The sequence below is a fragment of the Pelobates fuscus genome, chromosome 1, assembly GCF_036172605.1.
Source record: "Pelobates fuscus isolate aPelFus1 chromosome 1, aPelFus1.pri, whole genome shotgun sequence".
In the NCBI taxonomy this organism is placed as follows: domain Eukaryota; kingdom Metazoa; phylum Chordata; class Amphibia; order Anura; family Pelobatidae; genus Pelobates; species Pelobates fuscus.
The window spans coordinates 262,768,345-262,788,977 of record NC_086317.1 but is presented as its reverse complement, the minus strand read 5'-3'; the positions used below and the strand labels follow the sequence as shown (position 1 = coordinate 262,788,977).

Here is a 20,633-nt window from a genome sequence, read left to right as displayed (position 1 = left end):
TAAAACTGAAACACAAGCCTTATATATGACTCTGTAACTTTTAAAAACACCATAAAACATGTACATGAGGGGTACTGTTATACTAAGGAGACGTTGCTGAACGCAAATATTAGTGTTTCAAAACCGTAAAACATATCACAACAATTATATCATCAGTGTAACTGCCGTTTGTGTGTGAAAAATGCAAAAAAAGTCACTTTCACTGATCGTTGTAATACATTTTACTGTTTTGAAACACTAATATATGTGTTCAGCGAAGTCTCCCGAGTAAAACAGCACCCCCTATGTACAGGTTTTATGGCGTCTTGGAAAGTTACAGGGTTAAATATAGTGCTAGCAAATTCAATTCTCTGGACTTTCTGCCTGGGTTGTCAGGGAAATCCCGCAAATTTTAATTAATAAAATGACTTAATTATGTAAAAATATTACATAAATATATATGTAGAATAATGTATATTGTGTATATATATATATATTTTTATATAAGAGCACATAAGAGCAGACATTAGACTGTGAGAGTAGGACCTGCCAAAGATGGGGTACATTGACGTTGTGGCAGGCTTATGCAATGTATGATCATATAATGTAACTAAATCCCCATTTTTTTTGCCTAGATTAGGTGTTTTTAAAAAAAACTTTTACAAACTAATAAAATCTGTCAACATTGAAGTTGCTGTTTAGTAGATAGGAGAGTGCGCTGGATCTTGTGTATTTATTGTATAATATGGCCCCCAGCAGCACCCCATTTAAGCATGTTTAGGTGAGTGCAACCATCCCCCCATGTTTCCTATATATATTTGGGAGTCTAGCCAACTCCTTGGTTCTGCACCCCTCCCTGTTACAGGTGCCTCATCTCAGGTCCCTATTTAGCCTTGTACTGCAGAGAGCCTCAGATGGAATTTTTTCCCAAGTAAGTGGTTAATCTCATAAGAGCAGACATTAGACTGTGAGAGTAGGACCTGCCAAAGATGGGGTACATTGACGTTGTGGCAGGCTTATGCAATGTATGATCATATAATGTAACTAAATCCCCATTTTTTTTGCCTAGATTAGGTGTTTTTAAAAAAAACTTTTACAAACTAATAAAATCTGTCAACATTGAAGTTGCTGTTTAGTAGATAGGAGAGTGCGCTGGATCTTGTGTATTTATTGTATAATATGGCCCCCAGCAGCACCCCATTTAAGCATGTTTAGGTGAGTGCAACCATCCCCCCATGTTTCCTATATATATTTGGGAGTCTAGCCAACTCCTTGGTTCTGCACCCCTCCCTGTTACAGGTGCCTCATCTCAGGTCCCTATTTAGCCTTGTACTGCAGAGAGCCTCAGATGGAATTTTTTCCCAAGTAAGTGGTTAATCTCATAAGAGCAGACATTAGACTGTGAGAGTAGGACCTGCCAAAGATGGGGTACATTGACGTTGTGGCAGGCTTATGCAATGTATGATCATATAATGTAACTAAATCCCCATTTTTTTTGCCTAGATTAGGTGTTTTTAAAAAAAACTTTTACAAACTAATAAAATCTGTCAACATTGAAGTTGCTGTTTAGTAGATAGGAGAGTGCGCTGGATCTTGTGTGTTTATTGTATAATATGGCCCCCAGCAGCACCCCATTTAAGCATGTTTAGGTGAGTGCAACCATCCCCCCATGTTTCCTATATATATACACATATATATATATATATATATAGTGATATATACATATATATTTATTATTTTGTTCTAAGTATATATATATATATATATAATATATATATATATATATATATAATATATTTGTGGTCACGGCCTAAAGCCGTAGCATTAGTAACATAAGACAAACAGGGAATGGAAATGTCAGTTGTGGTGTGCCGGAACGGACGAGGTAGTAGGCCTGAAATAAAAGAGGGCCTACCTTATGAAATGCTTATAAAAGGAGGTGTGGTGGGTGGGACAACTCGCCAGACCTAACAGGTAATGAGGGAAGGGCTGGTGCTCCTTAAGAAGGGGAACCAAGCCCCTCCCACAACTTCAGGCCACGCCTTCCATTTGTGGTCACGGCATAAAGCCGTAGCATTAGTAACATAAGACAAACAGGGAATGGAAATGTCAGTTGTGGTGTGCCGGAACTGACGAGATAGTAGGCCTGAAATAAAAGAGGGCAAAAAAAGATATAAGCCAGTTTATTCATCCTACAAATACATCAAAGCATCTCACATATTCATAGTCTTAAATGCTAGGCACACCTCTTGTATTGGCTGAGGGATGTATCTGGTGTAAGCCGTGGATTTCCATCGGCCTAATATTTTAATGATGTGAGCCGGGATATTCTTTTTAGAAGCTGTAGTGGCGGCTCCTATTCTAAATGAGTGACCAGAGTAGCTTGCTGGGTCCAATCCTAACCGGACCAACAACATTCTAACATACACCATGAACTTACTCGTAGTGAGCTTATTACCGTGTAAGGTCAGGAGTGGTGGTGTTGGAGCCATTGTACAGAAGGGACGATATTTGTCGAAAACTTCCACTGGACACCATTTATTACTAGTGGGGTAATAGGTGATAGTGACAGTCTGTCCTTTGGCATGGTGTAGGGATAGCAGACAGTGATCTTGTATCTTCACATGGCTTGACCTTATGATGAAATTGGGGGAGTTATAGTTAGTAGTGGTGAACTGTTTGGGCCGAAGAAAACCGTAAAAGGCCAATTAGATGGCTGTTTTAATTATACGATTAGTATGAGCTTAGAACGGGATATGAACGCTCTCCCCTGTGGAATAATTTTCATAGCGTAATTTAGTGAACCCAACAGGGATTGTAACTCCTTCCTATTACATGACCCACCTGCTAGGTAAAGGTCGATGGCTGCCAGGATGCGTTCAATCTTCTCCACGGGGAGGCTAGCCTGCATATGCACAGAGTCCAGCACCACCCCCAAGAAGTTGATGATCGTATCTGGACCTTCAGGCTTTGTTGGTGAAATAGGTACTCTTAGTTGTGTGAACAGTTGCGTTATGGACAGGAGGCTACTAGGAGGTACCAGGTTACTTTCTATGGTCAGGAAATCGTCCAGGTAATAGATAACGGCGGGGCATTTGCAGATGTTAAGCAGCATCCAGCACAACGTCTCAGCAAATATATAAAAAATTCTGGGGCTGCTCTTAGAACCAAACGTGAGACACGTGAAAACATAATATGAACCTTGTCACTTAACACCATGTAAATGCCACAGGGATGGATGGATAGGGAGTAACTTAAAAGCGTTTACTATATCCGTTTTACTCAGCCATGCACCTACCCCGGCCGAGAGGATGGCAGTGACGGCATTATCTATGGTAGCATATTTGAGGGAAAATTCTTCTGATGGAATAAGTGAATTGAGACTTGGGGTAGGTGATGCCTGGGGAGCCGATAGGTCGAGAATTAACCTTTGTTTATTGGAAGATTTATTAGTGACCAGTCCTATGGGGTTAGTCGGAGAAGTAGGTCAAACCTTCGGAGAAGTAGGTCAATAGTGTCGGGAGCTGCTTGGGCTGTCTAAGTTTTTACATTCCAAGATTCCCATAGGCATGTGAATAATACCCCCAAAGTAAATCCTGCCACCAAAAATTCAATGAGGTGTTGAGATGGGTGACCACACAAAAGCTCTTTCAGTAGGGAGACATTAAGAGACGATAAGTACTGCTTGGGATATAATTTATTGGGGCACATTTCTTTGGAGTGAGCCCTGAAACATTGGGAGCAGACATGCAGTAGTCTGCAGGCACTGTATCCGCAAGTGCCAGTGTTAAAATTATTACAGACTTGCGATTTTCCCCAAAACACTATATTACGGCCTAGTTTATCTTTCAGCACCCTGCCTGTTCTCCCAGTGGGCATCACATTAGTAGGAGAAAATACGGCATTCACCTCTGGAGAGTTAGGGCACAGATTAGCCGTGTGGGAGTTGGATGAGCAAATGGCACAAGCTGGGGTTTTGAGGCCCACAAAGTGTCGACAAAAAAAGCTCTGTATCAAGCACACCCCAATCAGCTTGATAATTGAACTGAGATAGAGCTGCCGACGCCTTTGCGGAAAAGGGACGGTGGTAGTCGTAAAAAGACGTACCACCGTACTTGTGCCCTAAATCCACCAGCTTATGGAGATAAAGGTCCAATTCTTCTCTCCTATCCGGATATACAGAGCATATCACATCTCTGTATATCCCAAAAGCCAACACAAATTCGGGAATAGATTTTCGATTCAACCTAGGGTTCTTAGATTTCAACACAACCGACACATCCCCATATGCATAGGTTTTATTTTCTAGGACATCTTGCGAGGCTATAAAAAGTGATACCAGATTGATATCCTTCCCTTCCAAGATGTCCTTTTTAGTGTTTGGTGTTTAGTGTCGCACCGTAGCGACCGTATTCCCTAATGCAGAAGATGACCATTGCTGGCTATCTGCATCCATCTTGTCGAGTTTATCCGTAATACGACCCAAAGAGGTCAGGACTGAGGACAAAACAGTATGCAGATCAGAAGACTGGCTGCCACTGGACCCTTCCTCCGCCCCTGAGTTATCAGTCTGCGTATTCATCAGTCTCTATAATTCTGCTTTCCTAGCCGTAGCTGGGAAAGGAATATTCCTCTCTCTTAGTTCGGCAGTGATCCTAGGAATGGTCCATGCCCTGAGTGATGCAGGGCTCGCGTTGTCGTCACCCCGGGATGGAGTGACCGAACTAGCCGGTGTGCTGGGGATGGACAAATATTCCCCGCCTTCGGGTATTTGTGACATGCTACAACATAAAAATAATATGTTACCTGGGGTCCTACTCAACTGGCTGGTGTAACTAATGCCAAGCAGCGAAAGTATTACTTAGTAACGTGACAGATGAGTTGCCAAGTGGCTTGAGAGGCACTATCTATGATTTGGCTCGTGTGGGGTACGTGGCCATTGGCTTTATGGCGGGGTGATGGCCTCTCCGTGACTCGTAATAGCATAAGACAGAATGGGAGTGACAAGTGAGGCCCTCTCTATGCAACCAAGCGAGGCGGCTAGCTATGAATTGGCCCGAGGGAATGCCGTACCTCCGAAATGAGGATGGATGTTGGCCTCGCGGGACCACTAATGTAAGGCGTAGAAGGCCAGAAAAAACATACCTAGAGGCTCCTATTGTGTATGCCAGTATTTCTCTACTATTACCCGAAAAGGGTAGGTAGGTAGGGAGAAATAATCGAGAAAACATGACGTACCTGATGAGCAAATTGCAAGATAGTATGATAAGGTGATACAGGCGATCTGTAGTAACCTACAAGAGTAGTTTTGAGTTTGTAAGGGTTATAAATATGTACCCCTCAATCCCCTGCTATTCCGATACCTACCAGTAATTATTCCAACAGTAGGGGACTGGAACCAAATACTCAAAAAGAGCAAGGATGCCTATACCTAGTAATATAGAAAACACATATAAGGACCCAGGTCTTGCGTGACCATTAAGGTATAATTAATCGTGATTACTGACCTAAGTCAAGTGACAAAGTTGGTAGAGTAGCAGCCCACTGTGGAATTGCTGTTGAATACTGAAAACATAAGAGGTCCATAATCATCAAAATGCTAAGCATTGCTCGTGACAATATGTCCTGTATATATATTTGATACTAATATGGTGTATGTGTTAATTATAAAACCAGAAAGTATACCGTAGGCCAAGGTATTATACTTGAAACCATCCTCCTGATGGCTGAATTTATTCCAGACATATAGCTTAACAAGCAAATATGTGTCACAACTATTGCTACCAAAATCCTCCGTAACATGTAATTGTTCCAGCCGTGTTGTCATAATATATGTCTACAAATATCCTGTAATCACACCTAAATCAAAAATGCAATTTATGCCATATGTCATAACCCTTATGACCACCAGGGGTCGTGGAACCATAACTTGAGAGAGAAATCAGTAATGATAACCAGCCACCAGAGGTCACCCTAGTGCCTATAACAAGTTTAACATCTAATATTGAAAAGAGTTTCGGCAAACGAACGGTCATAAGATGACCAGAATATGTAACGAATTGCCCCACACGAATAAACATAGCTATATACCGTATATAAGCCATAACCGAATGCCGGCATTCGTGTAATTATGTACCGAACTGCTACTGTGCGTGTGATTGTTGTACTAAGATGACGTAAACCAGCCGCGACGAAAATTGCGACGACCGTGTAACTTACGATTTTTGCCGCAACGAAAAAGCCCCGCGACCGCCCAGCCTAGAGATGAAGCCAGCCAGCCGAACCCGGAGGAAACAGGACCCTGGAAGCTGACCACGGAGATACAGGTAAGCAGAATAGCGTCAGGACCGACCGGAAGTGACGATCTCTCTCCACACACCTCGCCAGACCAAACAGGTAATGAGGGAAGGGCTGGTGCTCCTTAAGAAGGGGAACCAAGCCCCTCCCACAACTTCAGGCCACGCCATACATACATACATACATACATATATATATATATATATATATATATATATATATATATTCCACGATCCTACATTTGTAGTATAAGTGCCACGGTGCTCTTTCAGCCAAATCAACAAATCTCCATGCAGAAAGGCACACGCTGGGGTTTATGAAGAAAATTATTTGTCTTTATTCATAACTCATGGGTTACAGCAAATCAATGTTTCAGTCCAACATAGGACTTTCATCAGGATAACCCCATAACTCCAAACACCATCTTTAAATAACAAAAAAGTACAGGAAACTTGTAAAGGTGAAGTACCCTCCTACTAGACAAAGGTAATGCTTGGGATCAAAGATCCAGACTAAACAGTGCAAACTGTAGATTGATGAGCCACATGTGGACCACAAAACTTCACTTAAGCACCATCAGGTGACCACTAGTGTGTTTTTATGTGAATATGAATACAACTAGATACAATCCTTGTATCATAGTGTATAAGATACATTAGATAAATATTAAACAAGAAACAATGCGAATCTTATAACATCGCCCTTGGTGTAACTAAAAGTGAAATTTGAATGAAATATATACATGCAAGACAATTTACATACTTAATATATTAGTACTAATTGCACACAATAATAAGAGCACTGTGATCCATATATCCCAGATAAAAATACAAATTAAAAATACAAATGAAAAACCTAGAGACTCATTCATAATGAGATGTATACAGAATGCTAGTGAGTAAACATATAACAGTCTCACCGTAAGATTATTTCTCAAATAAATGTAGGTATTTCGGGACAGTACCCCGTTTCCTCACTTAGCAACCAAAACTTCAATATATCCAGCCCATGTTAAATGATAAGAGCTAATAAATCACAAAGAGATTGAGAAAAACAAGACTAGTCTCTGAGGTCCAGTAATATATATTACCAGACCTTATAAGATAAGCTGTCATAGAAGTTTTGACAAATGGCACCACACTTATCAGTTACATGGTTATTTACTCTATCATTGCTCCTGGCATTACCTGAAGCACCACTTCCTTGACGACTACGTTCCAATCCTTAGTTCCATCCATGTTGCAAATACTGAGCAAAACCATTGCTCAAAAATTGTGAGTATATTTTCAATTCTCTCCATATATAATATTACGCAGAGAGCACTATATTTTGTCTCCTTTTTCTTACATGTGTGAACATTGCTCGAGGACAAGTGTATACACTATATGCCTGGGTGGGGATTATACCACTTTATACTTGAGAATGTGACCTTTAATACAAAGTTCAACATGTGTGAGTGTATATTCTATAACACTGCACTTTTGGATTTAATTATTTTTTTATTTCATATTCTGAGGCCTTCAAAACTGACTTTGCCTACACCTATAACCATTAGTGGTGAAAATACTGCTATATGCTGATATTACTGGAGCTTGTACATAAGCTCCAAAAAAATGTGAGTGGGCATTTAAGCATGTTGTTGTTTGTCACTAACCAAGTATAGTAAATACTACACTATTAGTATTTATCTTTCTCTCTCTACTTTCTATCCACATATACAGACAATGAGTATGGAATAGACTGCAAACGAATTGGAAGAATTCCTGGACCATATCTTATTACTTAGTTATTGTATTTTATTAAATTTTATATATTCTATAGTATCTACTTTTTGCTTCCTTTTTATTTTAGTTATTTGTTTTTATTAGTCTCTTTCTTTTTATATTGGCACAATCTGTTATTTGTACTATTTGTTCACTTCTTGTTGGGGAGTGAACGGGTCTCCAGTTTCAGAATGTGCTGCCTTCAGTCTACCTTCAATAGAACTTCCAACACTTTTCCATTCTTTTATATCTTCTGAAAACCTGGTTAATCCATTTTTGAAAGCCATTTGTAGTGCATGCATTTTCCATGCATGTATTCATTAGGGGTATATCTTAAAAGTTCTTGCAAAAGCTGCAGAGTGCCCTCGTCTGGCTCGTACACTGTCTGATCAGGAGTCAGTGTAGGCTCTGGAGTTGCTGATGAGGCTGGTCTGAGATCTCTGGGGGAAGGGGCAGGCGTGTTTAAGAAGAGCATGCCTGCCACTAACGTTAGCTCAGGGGAGCTTACAAAAGAAGGAAGCAAACTTCTGATTGACGGGCAGTTCTCCCCCCCCCCCTCCCCCCCCAATTGAATTACAAAAGTGGAATTTATCATTGAAAGCGTCACTTTTATAAAGTGGGCTTAAAATAGGCTATGAAGGGTTTGGAGAGGTTTTTTAAGTTCTGCCTTTGTTTGATATAAAATTCACATTACTGAAAAGACTTCTAGAATAATACTGTGATTTCACATGTATTTCTGCTAAACTGTGTTTGTGGTTTTCAAATCATTTTTGTTGGGGTAACCAGTTTATAAATTGCCTAGGTGGTGGCAGCTTTTATAGGTTGGGGTGAAGTGGGATTTTTTTAAAATCATTTTTTGTCTAGTGCAGACTAAAGCAAGTGACATGTCCGCCTGAGAATAGTGGTGCTCGTGACAGTTTTTCTTTATATTTTTTTTTTTTTTTTTTTGGTAAATCTTTCTTTTATTATGGCATATGCGAAATGGGATACAGAATAGAAAGAGGAGGCATTGTGGGGTAACACGAGTTGATAACAAGACGGTGAGCAATACACCTCTAAGAAGGACTGCCATATTTTTTGTGTTTTTTTTTTTGAAACGTCATGTAAACAGATTAATACAGGCTTGGTCAATAAAATAAAAATAAAATAATAATAAGAGTAGTCGTTGCTTAACTGTGCTAGATCTGCTACACATATAGTGCCATGGCAGACGAAACAGTTGCACTATTTCCATTTAAAGATTTAAAGAGACAGGCTGCATCATAAATTGGTTAGTAAGACTTAAAACATTACAGGCTAGTGATCTTACGTTTCACATATACTAATAAGTCTAACAATGGCACGAGCGTCTGCACAATTTTAGCTTTTAACAGGCTAGTAGTCGTAGACGTAGCTGAACCGTCAGGTGCTGCCAGACAACTAAGTGTGTATGCAGGTAAGTCATATACAGTTTTGTTATGTCATTATTAAGTCACGTGTTGTGTTACAGCAGCGCGACCACATATACTAACAATTCTAACAATGGCACGAGTATTTGCACAAGGTTAACTTTAAGCAGGTCAGTAGTCACAGGCTTTAGTGGAACCGTCAGGTGTTGCCAGATAGTTAAGTATGTATGCAGGTAAGGTTGCGTCGTCTCAAGCTAGTTGCGGCTAAAGCATTTGTATAAGTGTTTTAATCATGAAAGTTACACCTGGCTGCCCTGAAATCCCTGGCTAGAAGTCCAGTTCATGTCATCCGATGCCCAATCTTGGCAGAGTGGCTGAGGGATCTGTCCGGCCCCAAGAGGCTATAATGCGCTACTCCCATGTCGGAGCCTTCTTCCGGCCCCAGGCCTTTGTGGAGGGCTGCATCTGTGAACCACAGGCTCGGTAGCTTCGTGAGTCCGAGGCTTTCCCGTATCGGGAGCAGTGAGAGACCCGGGTGGACATCCGCCGCCAGCGGCGGGCGGTCTTCCTGCGAGGTGGGCGATGCTGTGGAGGTTTCCTCCTTTGGGCCCTCAGCCTGGGAAGGTAAGTAGGAGCGGTATGAGTAGCAGTTGTGCCCAGGAGCAGTCGCTCCGTCTCCAGCCCAGCTTCCGTCTTCTCCCTCTCTGATTGTACCGGTTTCATGGTCATGCGTTTTTCCAGTGATGCCCAGAATCGTTGGAAACTTATGTCGATTCGGGTGAGTATGCATTCAACCGCAATATCGTTGTCTCCACCATGTGGCACAGATGTAGGGGGCGACGTCTGCCCCACCGCCATCTTGTTAGTGACTTCGCTTGAAGTGGGGGCCCTGCGTTGAGCTACCGGAGGCCTTGTTGTTTTGGGCCTATTCAAGTGTGCCGGTTGTCGCTGTGGGTCGGGCGGTAGATGGCATGAAGGATGGTTAGAGGTTAGTGGTAGCGGTGTCCCCTGTCTCATTCTGTGCTCCAGCTTGAGCCAGAAGTTTGCGAATATGAGTTCCAGGCTTGACAGGGGGGCTTGTTGTACCTCGTGTCCGCTCGCTGGTCGTGTGTTCTCCGCCATCTTGGATGGACCTTGCGGCCCTCTGATATGTTCCTCGCTTGTCAGATCGTTTTTCCATTCGCCTGGGTGGACCGGGATTACCCCCACCGGTCCGGGGGGGGGGGGGGTTACAGGGCTGCCGTGTGCTGCGAGTATCCTCCATGCGCCTCCAGGCTGAGGGAGCGGCCGCCTCCCCCGCCCGTCGCGCACCAGGCCGCAGTGCCTGTCTCGGTTCCGGCAGATCCCCATCGGGTTTCCCGGTGGCCCATCTCGTGCCCCCTGGTGTGGGTGGCAGGAGGGTGTCTAGGGATGCCGCTTGAGTTGCCTGTGGGGGCCCGATTTTCGCCTTTTCGCCGAGTGTGTGCGGGAGCTCGAGGAGAACACGTCTCGCCGCCATGCTTGTCAGGCCCCGCCCCCCTTTATATATTTTATGTCAGGTGTCATTTGAGCTATGCTGAAATGGTTCTGTATTAATGAGAGTGTATTTTATTACAGGACCATGCAAAATGCCACTGTAAATGATGCTGCTAAAGTTAGGAGCTTAGAGTTGATTGAGTTAGGACTAGGTAATACACATTTTTAAGATACACAGAATCCAATTGGGTCCTGTGCACGATACTAACCTTTAACATTGAGGATTCATAAACTGGGGAACATGTCACTAATAATTTTAAAAATCAAAATTTGAAAATGAATATAATGTAAAGATATTACACAACAAAAAGAAAAACCTTTGGAAACGACTGTGCTGAAAAAAACAGAAATTACATTATGGCTACAAAGCACATGTAGCTACGAGTATATTGGTAAATGGTAAAACCCTTTTATTACTGTCATGACAATCTGTCACATTAGTTATGTATCAAATAAACTTACCTTTCTTTCTCACATTTTTCACTCGATGATGCATTTTGTTCCAGACTTCTTGCTTGTTGTCTAGGTTTCTTCCTGAAAGGAAATGAGATGTGGTGGCTATTGTAGAGGTTTTATACACAATTCAAAGTAGTCTACAATGGGACACAGCAAGCACTTGAACTTTGAAGTCAACCCAGGGCCGATCCTAAGGTCACTGATGCCTGGGTGCAAGAATACATTTGGTGCCCCCAGGTGGGCATGGCTATATCACTAACTCCTCTTCACAAAAATAACACTTCTAACCAAACTAATTTTCTATGGAAAACCCTCCACCTCTTTGGGTCCCCCAACTGCATTAGGTAATATGTCACCCACTTTCTACAGTGTCAGCTTTGACCCTAAAAAGCTTTCCAGTATCATATTTGTCCCAAAATAGCTATTCAGTGCTATTTTCATGCCCAAATAGCTTATTGGCGTTACCTCTGTGTACAAATAGCTTATCAGTGCCTGGGACAAGCACTAGGGTTTGTAGTGGGTCGATAGGGGCTGTTGTGGAAAGGTAGGGAATGTAGAAAGAAGTTTGGGAGCTGTAGTGGAGATAATCGACTGTAGTTGGGGGTAAGGAAATATAGTGGGGGTAGAGACTGTAGTAGGGGGTTAGTGCTGAACTGGAAGGGATGGCTGCAATTGTGGAAAGGGGCTGTACTGTGGATGATATGGGCTGCATTTAGGAGAGAGGGGCTGTAGAGGGCAGGATAGGGACTTTAGTGGGGGGGGGGCATGGACTGTAGTAAGGAAATAAGGGCTGTAGTGGGGAGTATGGGGTTTAGGGACTGTAGTAGTGGATAAGGGCTGCAAGTGGGGGAATAGGGGCTGTAGTGATGGTTAAGGCTGTAGTGGGTGAGAGACTTTAGTGGGGAGGATATGGGCTGTAGTGGGAGGATAGGTGCTGATGTTTGATTATGCAGTGTGGGTTAGGAACTGTAGTAGCGAGGTAGGGGCTGAAGTAGGGAGGATAAGGGCTGCAATTGGGGGTAGAGACTTAGTGGGGGGGATAGGAGCTACACTTGAAGGGTAGGGACTGTAGTGGGGAGTTTTTTGTATGCAGTAGGGAGCTTTTGGCTGTAGTGCGATATAGGGGCTTTAGTAGGGGGTTTGGGGATGTAGCAGGAAGTAAGGAGCTGTAGGAGGATGGTAAAGAGCTGTAGAACAGTTGTTAGGGGCTGTAGATGGTAGAGGCTGTACTAAGGGGCTGCAATTGGGATGTTAGTGGTTGTAGCAGGGGTTTAGAGGCTGTATTAGGGATTTAAGGGGCTGTATTAGACAGTCAGTGGCTGTAGTAGAGGGTTAGGGGTTGTGGTAGGGGGTTATGGGCTATAGTAGAGGGTTAGGGGCTGACATACGGGTTAAGATCTGTACAACGTGGTTAGGAGCTGTAGTATGGGGGTGGGGAATGTAGTAGGGATATAGGGGCTGCAGTTGGGGGTTAGGGGCTGTAGTAAGGTTAAGGACTGCAATTGGGCATATAGGGGCTGAACAATCCCTACTACTTTATCCCCCCCTTCCTCAGGGTTATTTTGTGTCAGGGAGGGGGACTCTTGATCCCTGGTGGTCCCAGGCACCTAGTGTGATTAATTCAGGGGTAGGGCCCAACTCTGAGTAGAGCCTAATGTGGGGGCAGAGCCTAGTGCTCTACTCCACGTCAATGCGCCTCTATCTACAGAGCTCATGTGCACCCACCCAGGATATTATTTCGTTCTACATGTATTTTGAGATATATATATATTAATTTTAAAATACAGTTAGAACGAATTTACATATATATTTTATTTTTTTTGTATTTTATTTTTTAACGTATTTACATATTTATTTTATAATATATATAAATATATCATGAAAATTATATATATATTTAATCAATATCATTGTACGTGGTGTATATTGATAATACATATTTACAATTATATATATATATTAAAATACAAGAATGGGGGTCAAGGGCTGCGCTTGAATAAAAGAAGTAAAAAGTGTATAAAAATATATATAGATAAAATAAGCAATAATAATAAAATCAAGTAAAGTTCATCCGGATGTATAGAAAAATAAATATAAATGAAATTGAAACAGTCTCACTGGTGTGTAATGATACGGTAATAATCCTCAAGTGTTGCTCCGTCCGTATGGTAGGTAGTCCATATATGTGAAAATAAAAGAGAAAAGAAAAAGCTGCCAATGGTGAAATATTGTATGTCCAGATGTGGTATATATTCAAAGGAAATGTATTTCACTCACATTTGTTGGAGCTTTAGCCAGCTCTAGGAGAAAAGACACTTAGTGGTTTGATCCCCACTATCGGATGTACTTAGATGGTTGGTCCGTCTATCCGGCTTGGGATTCCTGTAGTGTGTAGTGCCGAATAAAAAATAAAAAATAGAAGGATAAAAAGTAATAATAAAACTATAGTATAATAATATAAAAAATATAAAAAATGCCAGGAGTAGAAAAAGTGTATAAAATACAATAAAAATAAGTATACAATTGGTCCTAGTATAAAAGGTAACCAAAAATAACTTTTATTGATTAAAATGCACTTATTAAAACCATTTACGCGTTTCACCTTTGGGGTTTTCTCAAAATGGTAAAAGAACAGTACACCTGGCAAGGAACTGAATATATAAGTTTACAGAGATTGAATATGGCGCCAAAATTTGAGTGCACCAATCACAAACGAGTATTAAAAACGAAACTTTCAATACATTTTAAAATAACATTAAAACCATATAGGTACATTTATATGAGCCTAATTAGGCTTAAGAGATTTAAATATTGCTAAAACGAAGCTTTAAAAAAAAAAAGGTATTAAAAGGATTTTAAAAGGATCTCATTACTTTTGGACCCGATCATGTGATACATCTAAAAACAACATTAAAACCATATAGGTACATTTGTATAAGCCTAATTAGGCTTAAGGAATTTAAATGTTATTAAAACGAAGCTTTTGAAGGGATTTAATTACATTTGGACCCGATCACATGATCGGGACACAGCGCACATGCTCAGATCGTCTAATGGGCGAAAGTACTTCCTGGTATAGGCGGAGTGCTCAGTGGTCGGCCAGGAACACAATGCTCTATGGGAAATGAAGTCCTGCCGGTCACTGGGCGCTCCTATAGTAAAATACATGCTGGGAATCTAGTTTTACATTTTAAAGGAGACATAACTAGAATATAAAACCATATGTTGAAATACAGGCTATTTATACATAAGGGTTTTTATAGAAACAAAGGGTGTCAGGATATTTTATGAATAGGAAGTATTTTCGCCCATTAGACGATCTGAGCATGTGCGCTGTGTCCCGATCATGTGATCGGGTCCAACTGTAATTAAATCCCTTCAAAAGCTTCGTTTTAATAACATTTAAATTCCTTAAGCCTAATTAGGCTTATACAAATGTACCATTGCCATAGTTCCTCTGGATAAGTCCGCATAGCAGGAAAGGTCCATGCCCTCGAAGGTGAACGGAGAGTTGTTCTTGATGGCCGCCATAGCTGCTTTTTTGACTTGTAGGTTTTGGAATTTAACAATTACATCCCGTGGCGCTGTCACTGGAGCCATTGGTGACTTGGGGATCCGAAACATGCCGTCCAAACTTGTGCCCTTGGCCTGTTTAGTCGGGATTAAGGAGCTCAGCAGACGCCTCATGAGGTGAGGTAGTTCGGTGTCCGGGACCGCTTCAACTATGCCCCTAATTTTGATATTTCGGGCGCGGCGCGAGTCCTCCAATGCCGCCAACTTTTGCTCCATTAGCTGGTGCTGCTGTTGCAGCGATTTTAGATCCTGCTGTATTGCGGACATCTGCCGCGTATGGGTGCGGTTGTCGAGTTCCAGAGTGTCGGTGCGTTTTGCCAGGCCTTGGATTTCCCTCCGCATGTCCGCCACATCGGCCTTGATGTTCTGGCGGAGATCCGCCAACAGTTCTTGCATGACCGTTTTCGTGACCGGAGCCGAGTCCGGATGCGGTTTGGGAGGTGCTGGCACCTGTGTCGTGTGTAGGCATAGCTCTTCGGGGTCCGAGAGTTGTTCCTCGGGTTCGTCGAAGTCGTCCAGATAGGTGGCCATGTTAAGCTCCATGTGCTCGCCGCCACAGTTCCCCGATGCTTGTGCCAGGTCGTGGTTGGTCTGGTTTGAGCTTCTTAGTCTTCCTGCCCATTTCTGCGTTGTTTACCAGGTAGGGTCAGGTTCGTCTTCCAAATTTGGGGAGAATTTGAGCAGTTTTGGCAGTGTTTTGTGCTGAAAAGTCACAGTGCGTGCGACCAGTCAGTTCGGCTGGCGGCTCCGCCCCCCGTACCTATATGGTTTTAATGTTGTTTTGAGATGTATCACATGATCGGGTCCAAAAGTAATGAGATCCTTTTAAAATCCTTTTAATACCTTTTTTTTTAAAGCTTCGTTTTAGCAATATTTAAATCTCTTAAGCCTAATTAGGCTCATATAAATGTACCTATATGGTTTTAATGTTATTTTAAAATGTATTGAAAGTTTTGTTTTTAATACTCGTTTGTGATTGGTGCACTCAAATTTTGGCGCCATATTCAATCTCTGTAAACTTATATATTCAGTTCCTTGCCAGGTGTACTGTTCTTTTACCATTTTGAGAAAACCCCAAAGGTGAAACGCGTAAATGGTTTTAATAAGTTTATTTTAATCAATAAAAGTTATTTTTGGTTACCTTTTATACTAGGACCAATTGTATACTTATTTTTATTGTATTTTATACACTTTTTCTACTCCTGACATTTTTTTATATTATTATACTATAGTTTTATTATTACTTTTTATCCTTCTATTTTTTATTTTTTATTCGGAGTGTATCCCGTCAAAAGAAATCCTTAGGTGGGGATAATTCCACCAGCGCTGTGGCAATAGAGCAGTACCTGTCTGCTCTATTCTTGTAAGTATAACTCTTTTAAATATATTACCTTGTTGTTCACACTGAGAGCACTATTTGCTGTTTTATATATATTCCGTGGACATCTACCATCCAATACCGGAAAGGCGGACCTATCTCCCCAGCATTAAAGAACAACGCATATCTGAGTAGGTCCTAGCCTACACTACACACTACAGGAATCCCAAGCCGGATAGACGGACCAACCATCTAAGTACATCCGATAGTGGGGATCAAACCACTAAGTGTCTTTTCTCCTAGAGCTGGCTAAAGCTCCAACAAATGTGAGTGAAATACATTTCCTTTGAATATATACCACATCTGGACATACAATATTTCACCATTGGCAGCTTTTTCTTTTCTCTTTTATTTTCACATATATGGACTACCTAACATACGGACGGAGCAACACTTGAGGATTATTACCATATCATTACACACCAGTGAGACTGTTTCAATTTCATTTATATTTATTTTTCTATACATCCGGATGAACTTTACTTGATTTTATTATTATTGCTTATTTTATCTATATATATTTTTATACACTTTTTACTTCTTTTGTTCAAGTGCAGCCCTTGACCCCCATTCTTGCATTTTCTTGTTTTCAATAAAGGGTTTCCCGAGGGATCTCCCTTTTAGGGTTGCTGCTTAATTGAATTAGCGCAGACTCTTCCTCCTTTTTGTTTTACCACATATATTAAAATACACTTAGACACACACACACACACAGTAGAAGAGGTGCACTCCTAGGACTTTTTTCAAAAGTCTAATTTATTTTCTCGGTGTAATAACATTTTTTTTTTTACTTTTTACAGGCAGCAGGGGGAGTACCTGTCATTCCAGGCACTCCCCCTGCTGGCACTGCCTTGGACGGCTATGCTGTCCATGTGATCGTGAGGTCCTCGCAAGGACCTCTCGATCACATGGCCCAGGAAGGGGCGAAGAGGAAGAAGGGGACTTCCTGGGCTCTCAGGTAAGTCCCCATATCACGATCGCCGGAGTGGGATCGCCGGCGCCTGGGTAAGTAGGAAGGATGGCTTGGGCCGGCGTTTAGAGACATGTCCCTAAGGACGGCATAGAACGTCCGCCGTCCTTAAGGGGGTAAAGGTAAACACAAACATATGTATAGGCGGTACTAGAACATTGTTTCTGTTCATCATTGTGAAGAACCCTTCAGTGTTATTTACTAAACTAAGAATTTTAAAGTAATTTTACAATTTAAAATGTTTTAAGTAACCCGTCCTATCTAGGTTCTGTCCCCTTAAACTTTTTTATTTTTTAATAAAGCATTAGCCCATCTACGTTCCAGTCCAGAAACCATGATCTCTCTCAGCCTGATCCTTCTTTACTGACACCAGTTTTCCTAGATGCCAGGGGCAAGATTTAAGGGAGAACATGGGTGCCTGTAGCCAGCATGCTGTGCATGTTGACAAGAAACGTCCAATATGCACAAAATTGATTTTAGCCATCCAGGATCTCTTGTTCTAGGCTGGCAAATGAAGCTGCCTTAGGTAGAGTTACGCCTCAGTCAGCAAAGTATTAAACTGCATTTGTGCAGCACTTAATAGAAAAATGCTGCACATACAGACTCCAGGCACCATGCCCACTTCAAATCACTGAAGTTTTCATTGTGCTTGGAGAAGCCCTTTAAGGAAAGAGTAGTCGAACTGAAAGCATAGCTGACTCAGAATTTTTTGAACTTTACTATTTTGACCCTAAATTTGAAATAAACCTTGAATTCCCACTTTAGTAAATAACTGCCTATATTGAAAAGTGAAGTGCAATGAAGCATGAAGATAAAATTAATGTTTGTGTATGTTAAAAGTAGAATGAGCTAGGGGAGAACAAGGGTGAAGGGCGGGAATGAAAGAAGAAAACAAGGAGAAGAGGGGGTAGAAGAAGGTAAAGACTAAAAAACTGAGGAGCTAAATATATGGGATAGGTAAGAGGATCTGTATGGGGCATACATAGCATAGTCTAAATATTGGTCCACAGAGGACAGCCCACAAGCCAACATCTGAAGCAGACCATTGCAGATTTGGTTGAAAACAATAGACCAAATGCAACTGCAGACCAACCAACATTTGTATACAAAAAACAATCTAAAAATGGAAATAGAGAGAAATAGCAGGTAATGGTGTAGAATCAATGTCACCAAGCAAAGCGCTGAGTAGAATTGCACTCACAAAATAAACTTTGACTGCAGGCACATAAAATATTAAAGATGGAAGGAGCTCAGTCCTCTTCTCTTTCTTCGTTAAAAGGGGTTTAAATCAGAGAGACACAAAACATAGTGCACCAATAAAAATAAAATGTATGTAATTTATTTAAGATTGCACTCACAGGATATCTGTAAAATTCAGCTTATCATAATGAAGTCTCTGAACGAACTGTGAAGCTTCTAGATGTCCCTTCCGGTCAGCAGACAAAATAGGATAGCCAAAAAAATTTAAACAAACTTTACAAAATAAATAAACAAATAAAAGTCCAATAAAAATTCTTGTGCTGAAGGGGTCTCTCCGCCCTATGCGTTTCGTTCTCTCGAACTTCGTCAGGGGAAGTTGTGTCAGCCTACATCTGGAAGCTTCACAGTCCGTTCAGAGAGTTCATTGTGATAAGCTGAATTTTACAGATATCCTGTGAGTGCAATTGATTCTACACCATTACCTGCTATTTCTCTCTATTTCCATTTTTAGATTGTATTTTTGTATTTGCATGTAAAGGAGACCAAGGGATCTTCTTACAATCTATTCCTGTATTAGGGTAAATTTTATTTTTAACCCTTTCTCACTGTGGTGAACACATGTGTTATTCATTTTTATATATTAGTGTTTGCAACCAAACCATCTTACTATAAATGTCTAAATTAGGAAATTAGCTTTAACATCTAATCTTCTATCCTTTCTGACTGTGGACTAGAAATAAGCATAGCAAGTAGAAGCAGTTCTCCATATATTTATCTTTCAGATGAATACATTTGATGCACTTTAAATTTCTTGGTAAAACTACTCAGTAATACATGGTAATAAAAAAAAAAACAGCAATGGTTTAGTAAGTACTTCGTACAGCAGTATTTTTTATCCATGTTTTTACATAAACAAAATTGCTTCAATTTGCTGAATCACATATCCTATATAAACTAGATAACATGCTAAATCGAATCTGTCCCTTTAAAAATTAACTAGCATAGCAACATCCATTTTATATTTTTTCCTCACTGTTCAAAACAAATGATGTTTAAGCATTGTTGTACAAGACATTAACAATTTACAATTTCACAGACAATTAACACCATTCAAGTCATACTCTGGAACGGATTAGCATCCACAAATCATTTAAAACAAACATGTACTAAGTTCATGCAAATAATTCTGATCAAATTCAGTAAAAAACAAACAAACAAAAAAAAAAACCACAAACACCCATAATGGGAGTCTAAAATGATCTATAACTGTTGTGTTTTACCTTGCATTATCCAAGACGCCAAATCTGCTGACCTCTGTCAAGCCCTTTTCAAATGCTCTCTCTTTGGCACTGTAGAAGAGGTGATCTTTGCCTGAATGCAAATCACAAATAATTGTTTTTTTTTATTAAGAATATAAAAATATATGTCAACCTGCAGTCATCACATAGTGTCAGAAATTTACATCTTTATTACATTGTGTGCTCTACTGACCTCATGTAAGAAGACATACAGTGTGAATGCTTGTGGACGCCACTAAACTCAGATAAGATAGTGACATATGGGAAATGAAGACTAGCAAGCATGCACTGTTTGATTGATTTAAAAAGTACATAGTCGACGCAGCTCCTGCAGTAATATCTGTCAAGTATAAATCGAGTAACATGTTTTGATCACTTTCTGTAATAAGTTACTGATGGCAACTTTCAAGTATGCCAACTGTACAAACACAGTCTTAGAAAGCTATATTACAGAGTCAAATTTTTCTATTATAAAGCATACAAAATAATTTGCATTTCTTTAGTTCTGTTACATTACATAGAAATTCAACCAAGTGAAAATCTCTATGGGTTAATTTTTATGATATGCAATAAGCAAGCAATATTTCAAAAGTATAGTAATCACAGTAATCTGTCCATCCACCACTACTATTTATAAACCCATGACTATCAGGGGACTCTTGTTTAACACTTAAAATGGTTTTATGGTTAATGGAAGGACAGAGTCAGGAGACTCCAGACACTATATCCACTACAATGAGATCAGTTATGTTGCTTACAGTGTCCCTTAAATTTGCTTGTGTTTTTCACAAAAATCTCATTGTTCTCTAGTACAAT

At 40.7% G+C, this 20,633-nt stretch overlaps 1 protein-coding gene across 1 annotated transcript in view; it reads right to left on the bottom strand.

Annotated features, from left to right (window-relative positions):
• Positions 1-20,633, bottom strand: part of TEX14 (testis expressed 14, intercellular bridge forming factor) — a 318,249-nt gene that overhangs the window by 85,865 nt on the left and 211,751 nt on the right. Inside the window, exons 22-23 of the mRNA XM_063425432.1 lie at positions 19,800-19,890; positions 11,405-11,476 (exon numbers count right to left, since the gene is read on the bottom strand). Coding sequence (XP_063281502.1) covers positions 11,405-11,476; positions 19,800-19,890 — 163 coding nt within the window. The remainder of the gene's footprint in view (positions 1-11,404; positions 11,477-19,799; positions 19,891-20,633) is intronic.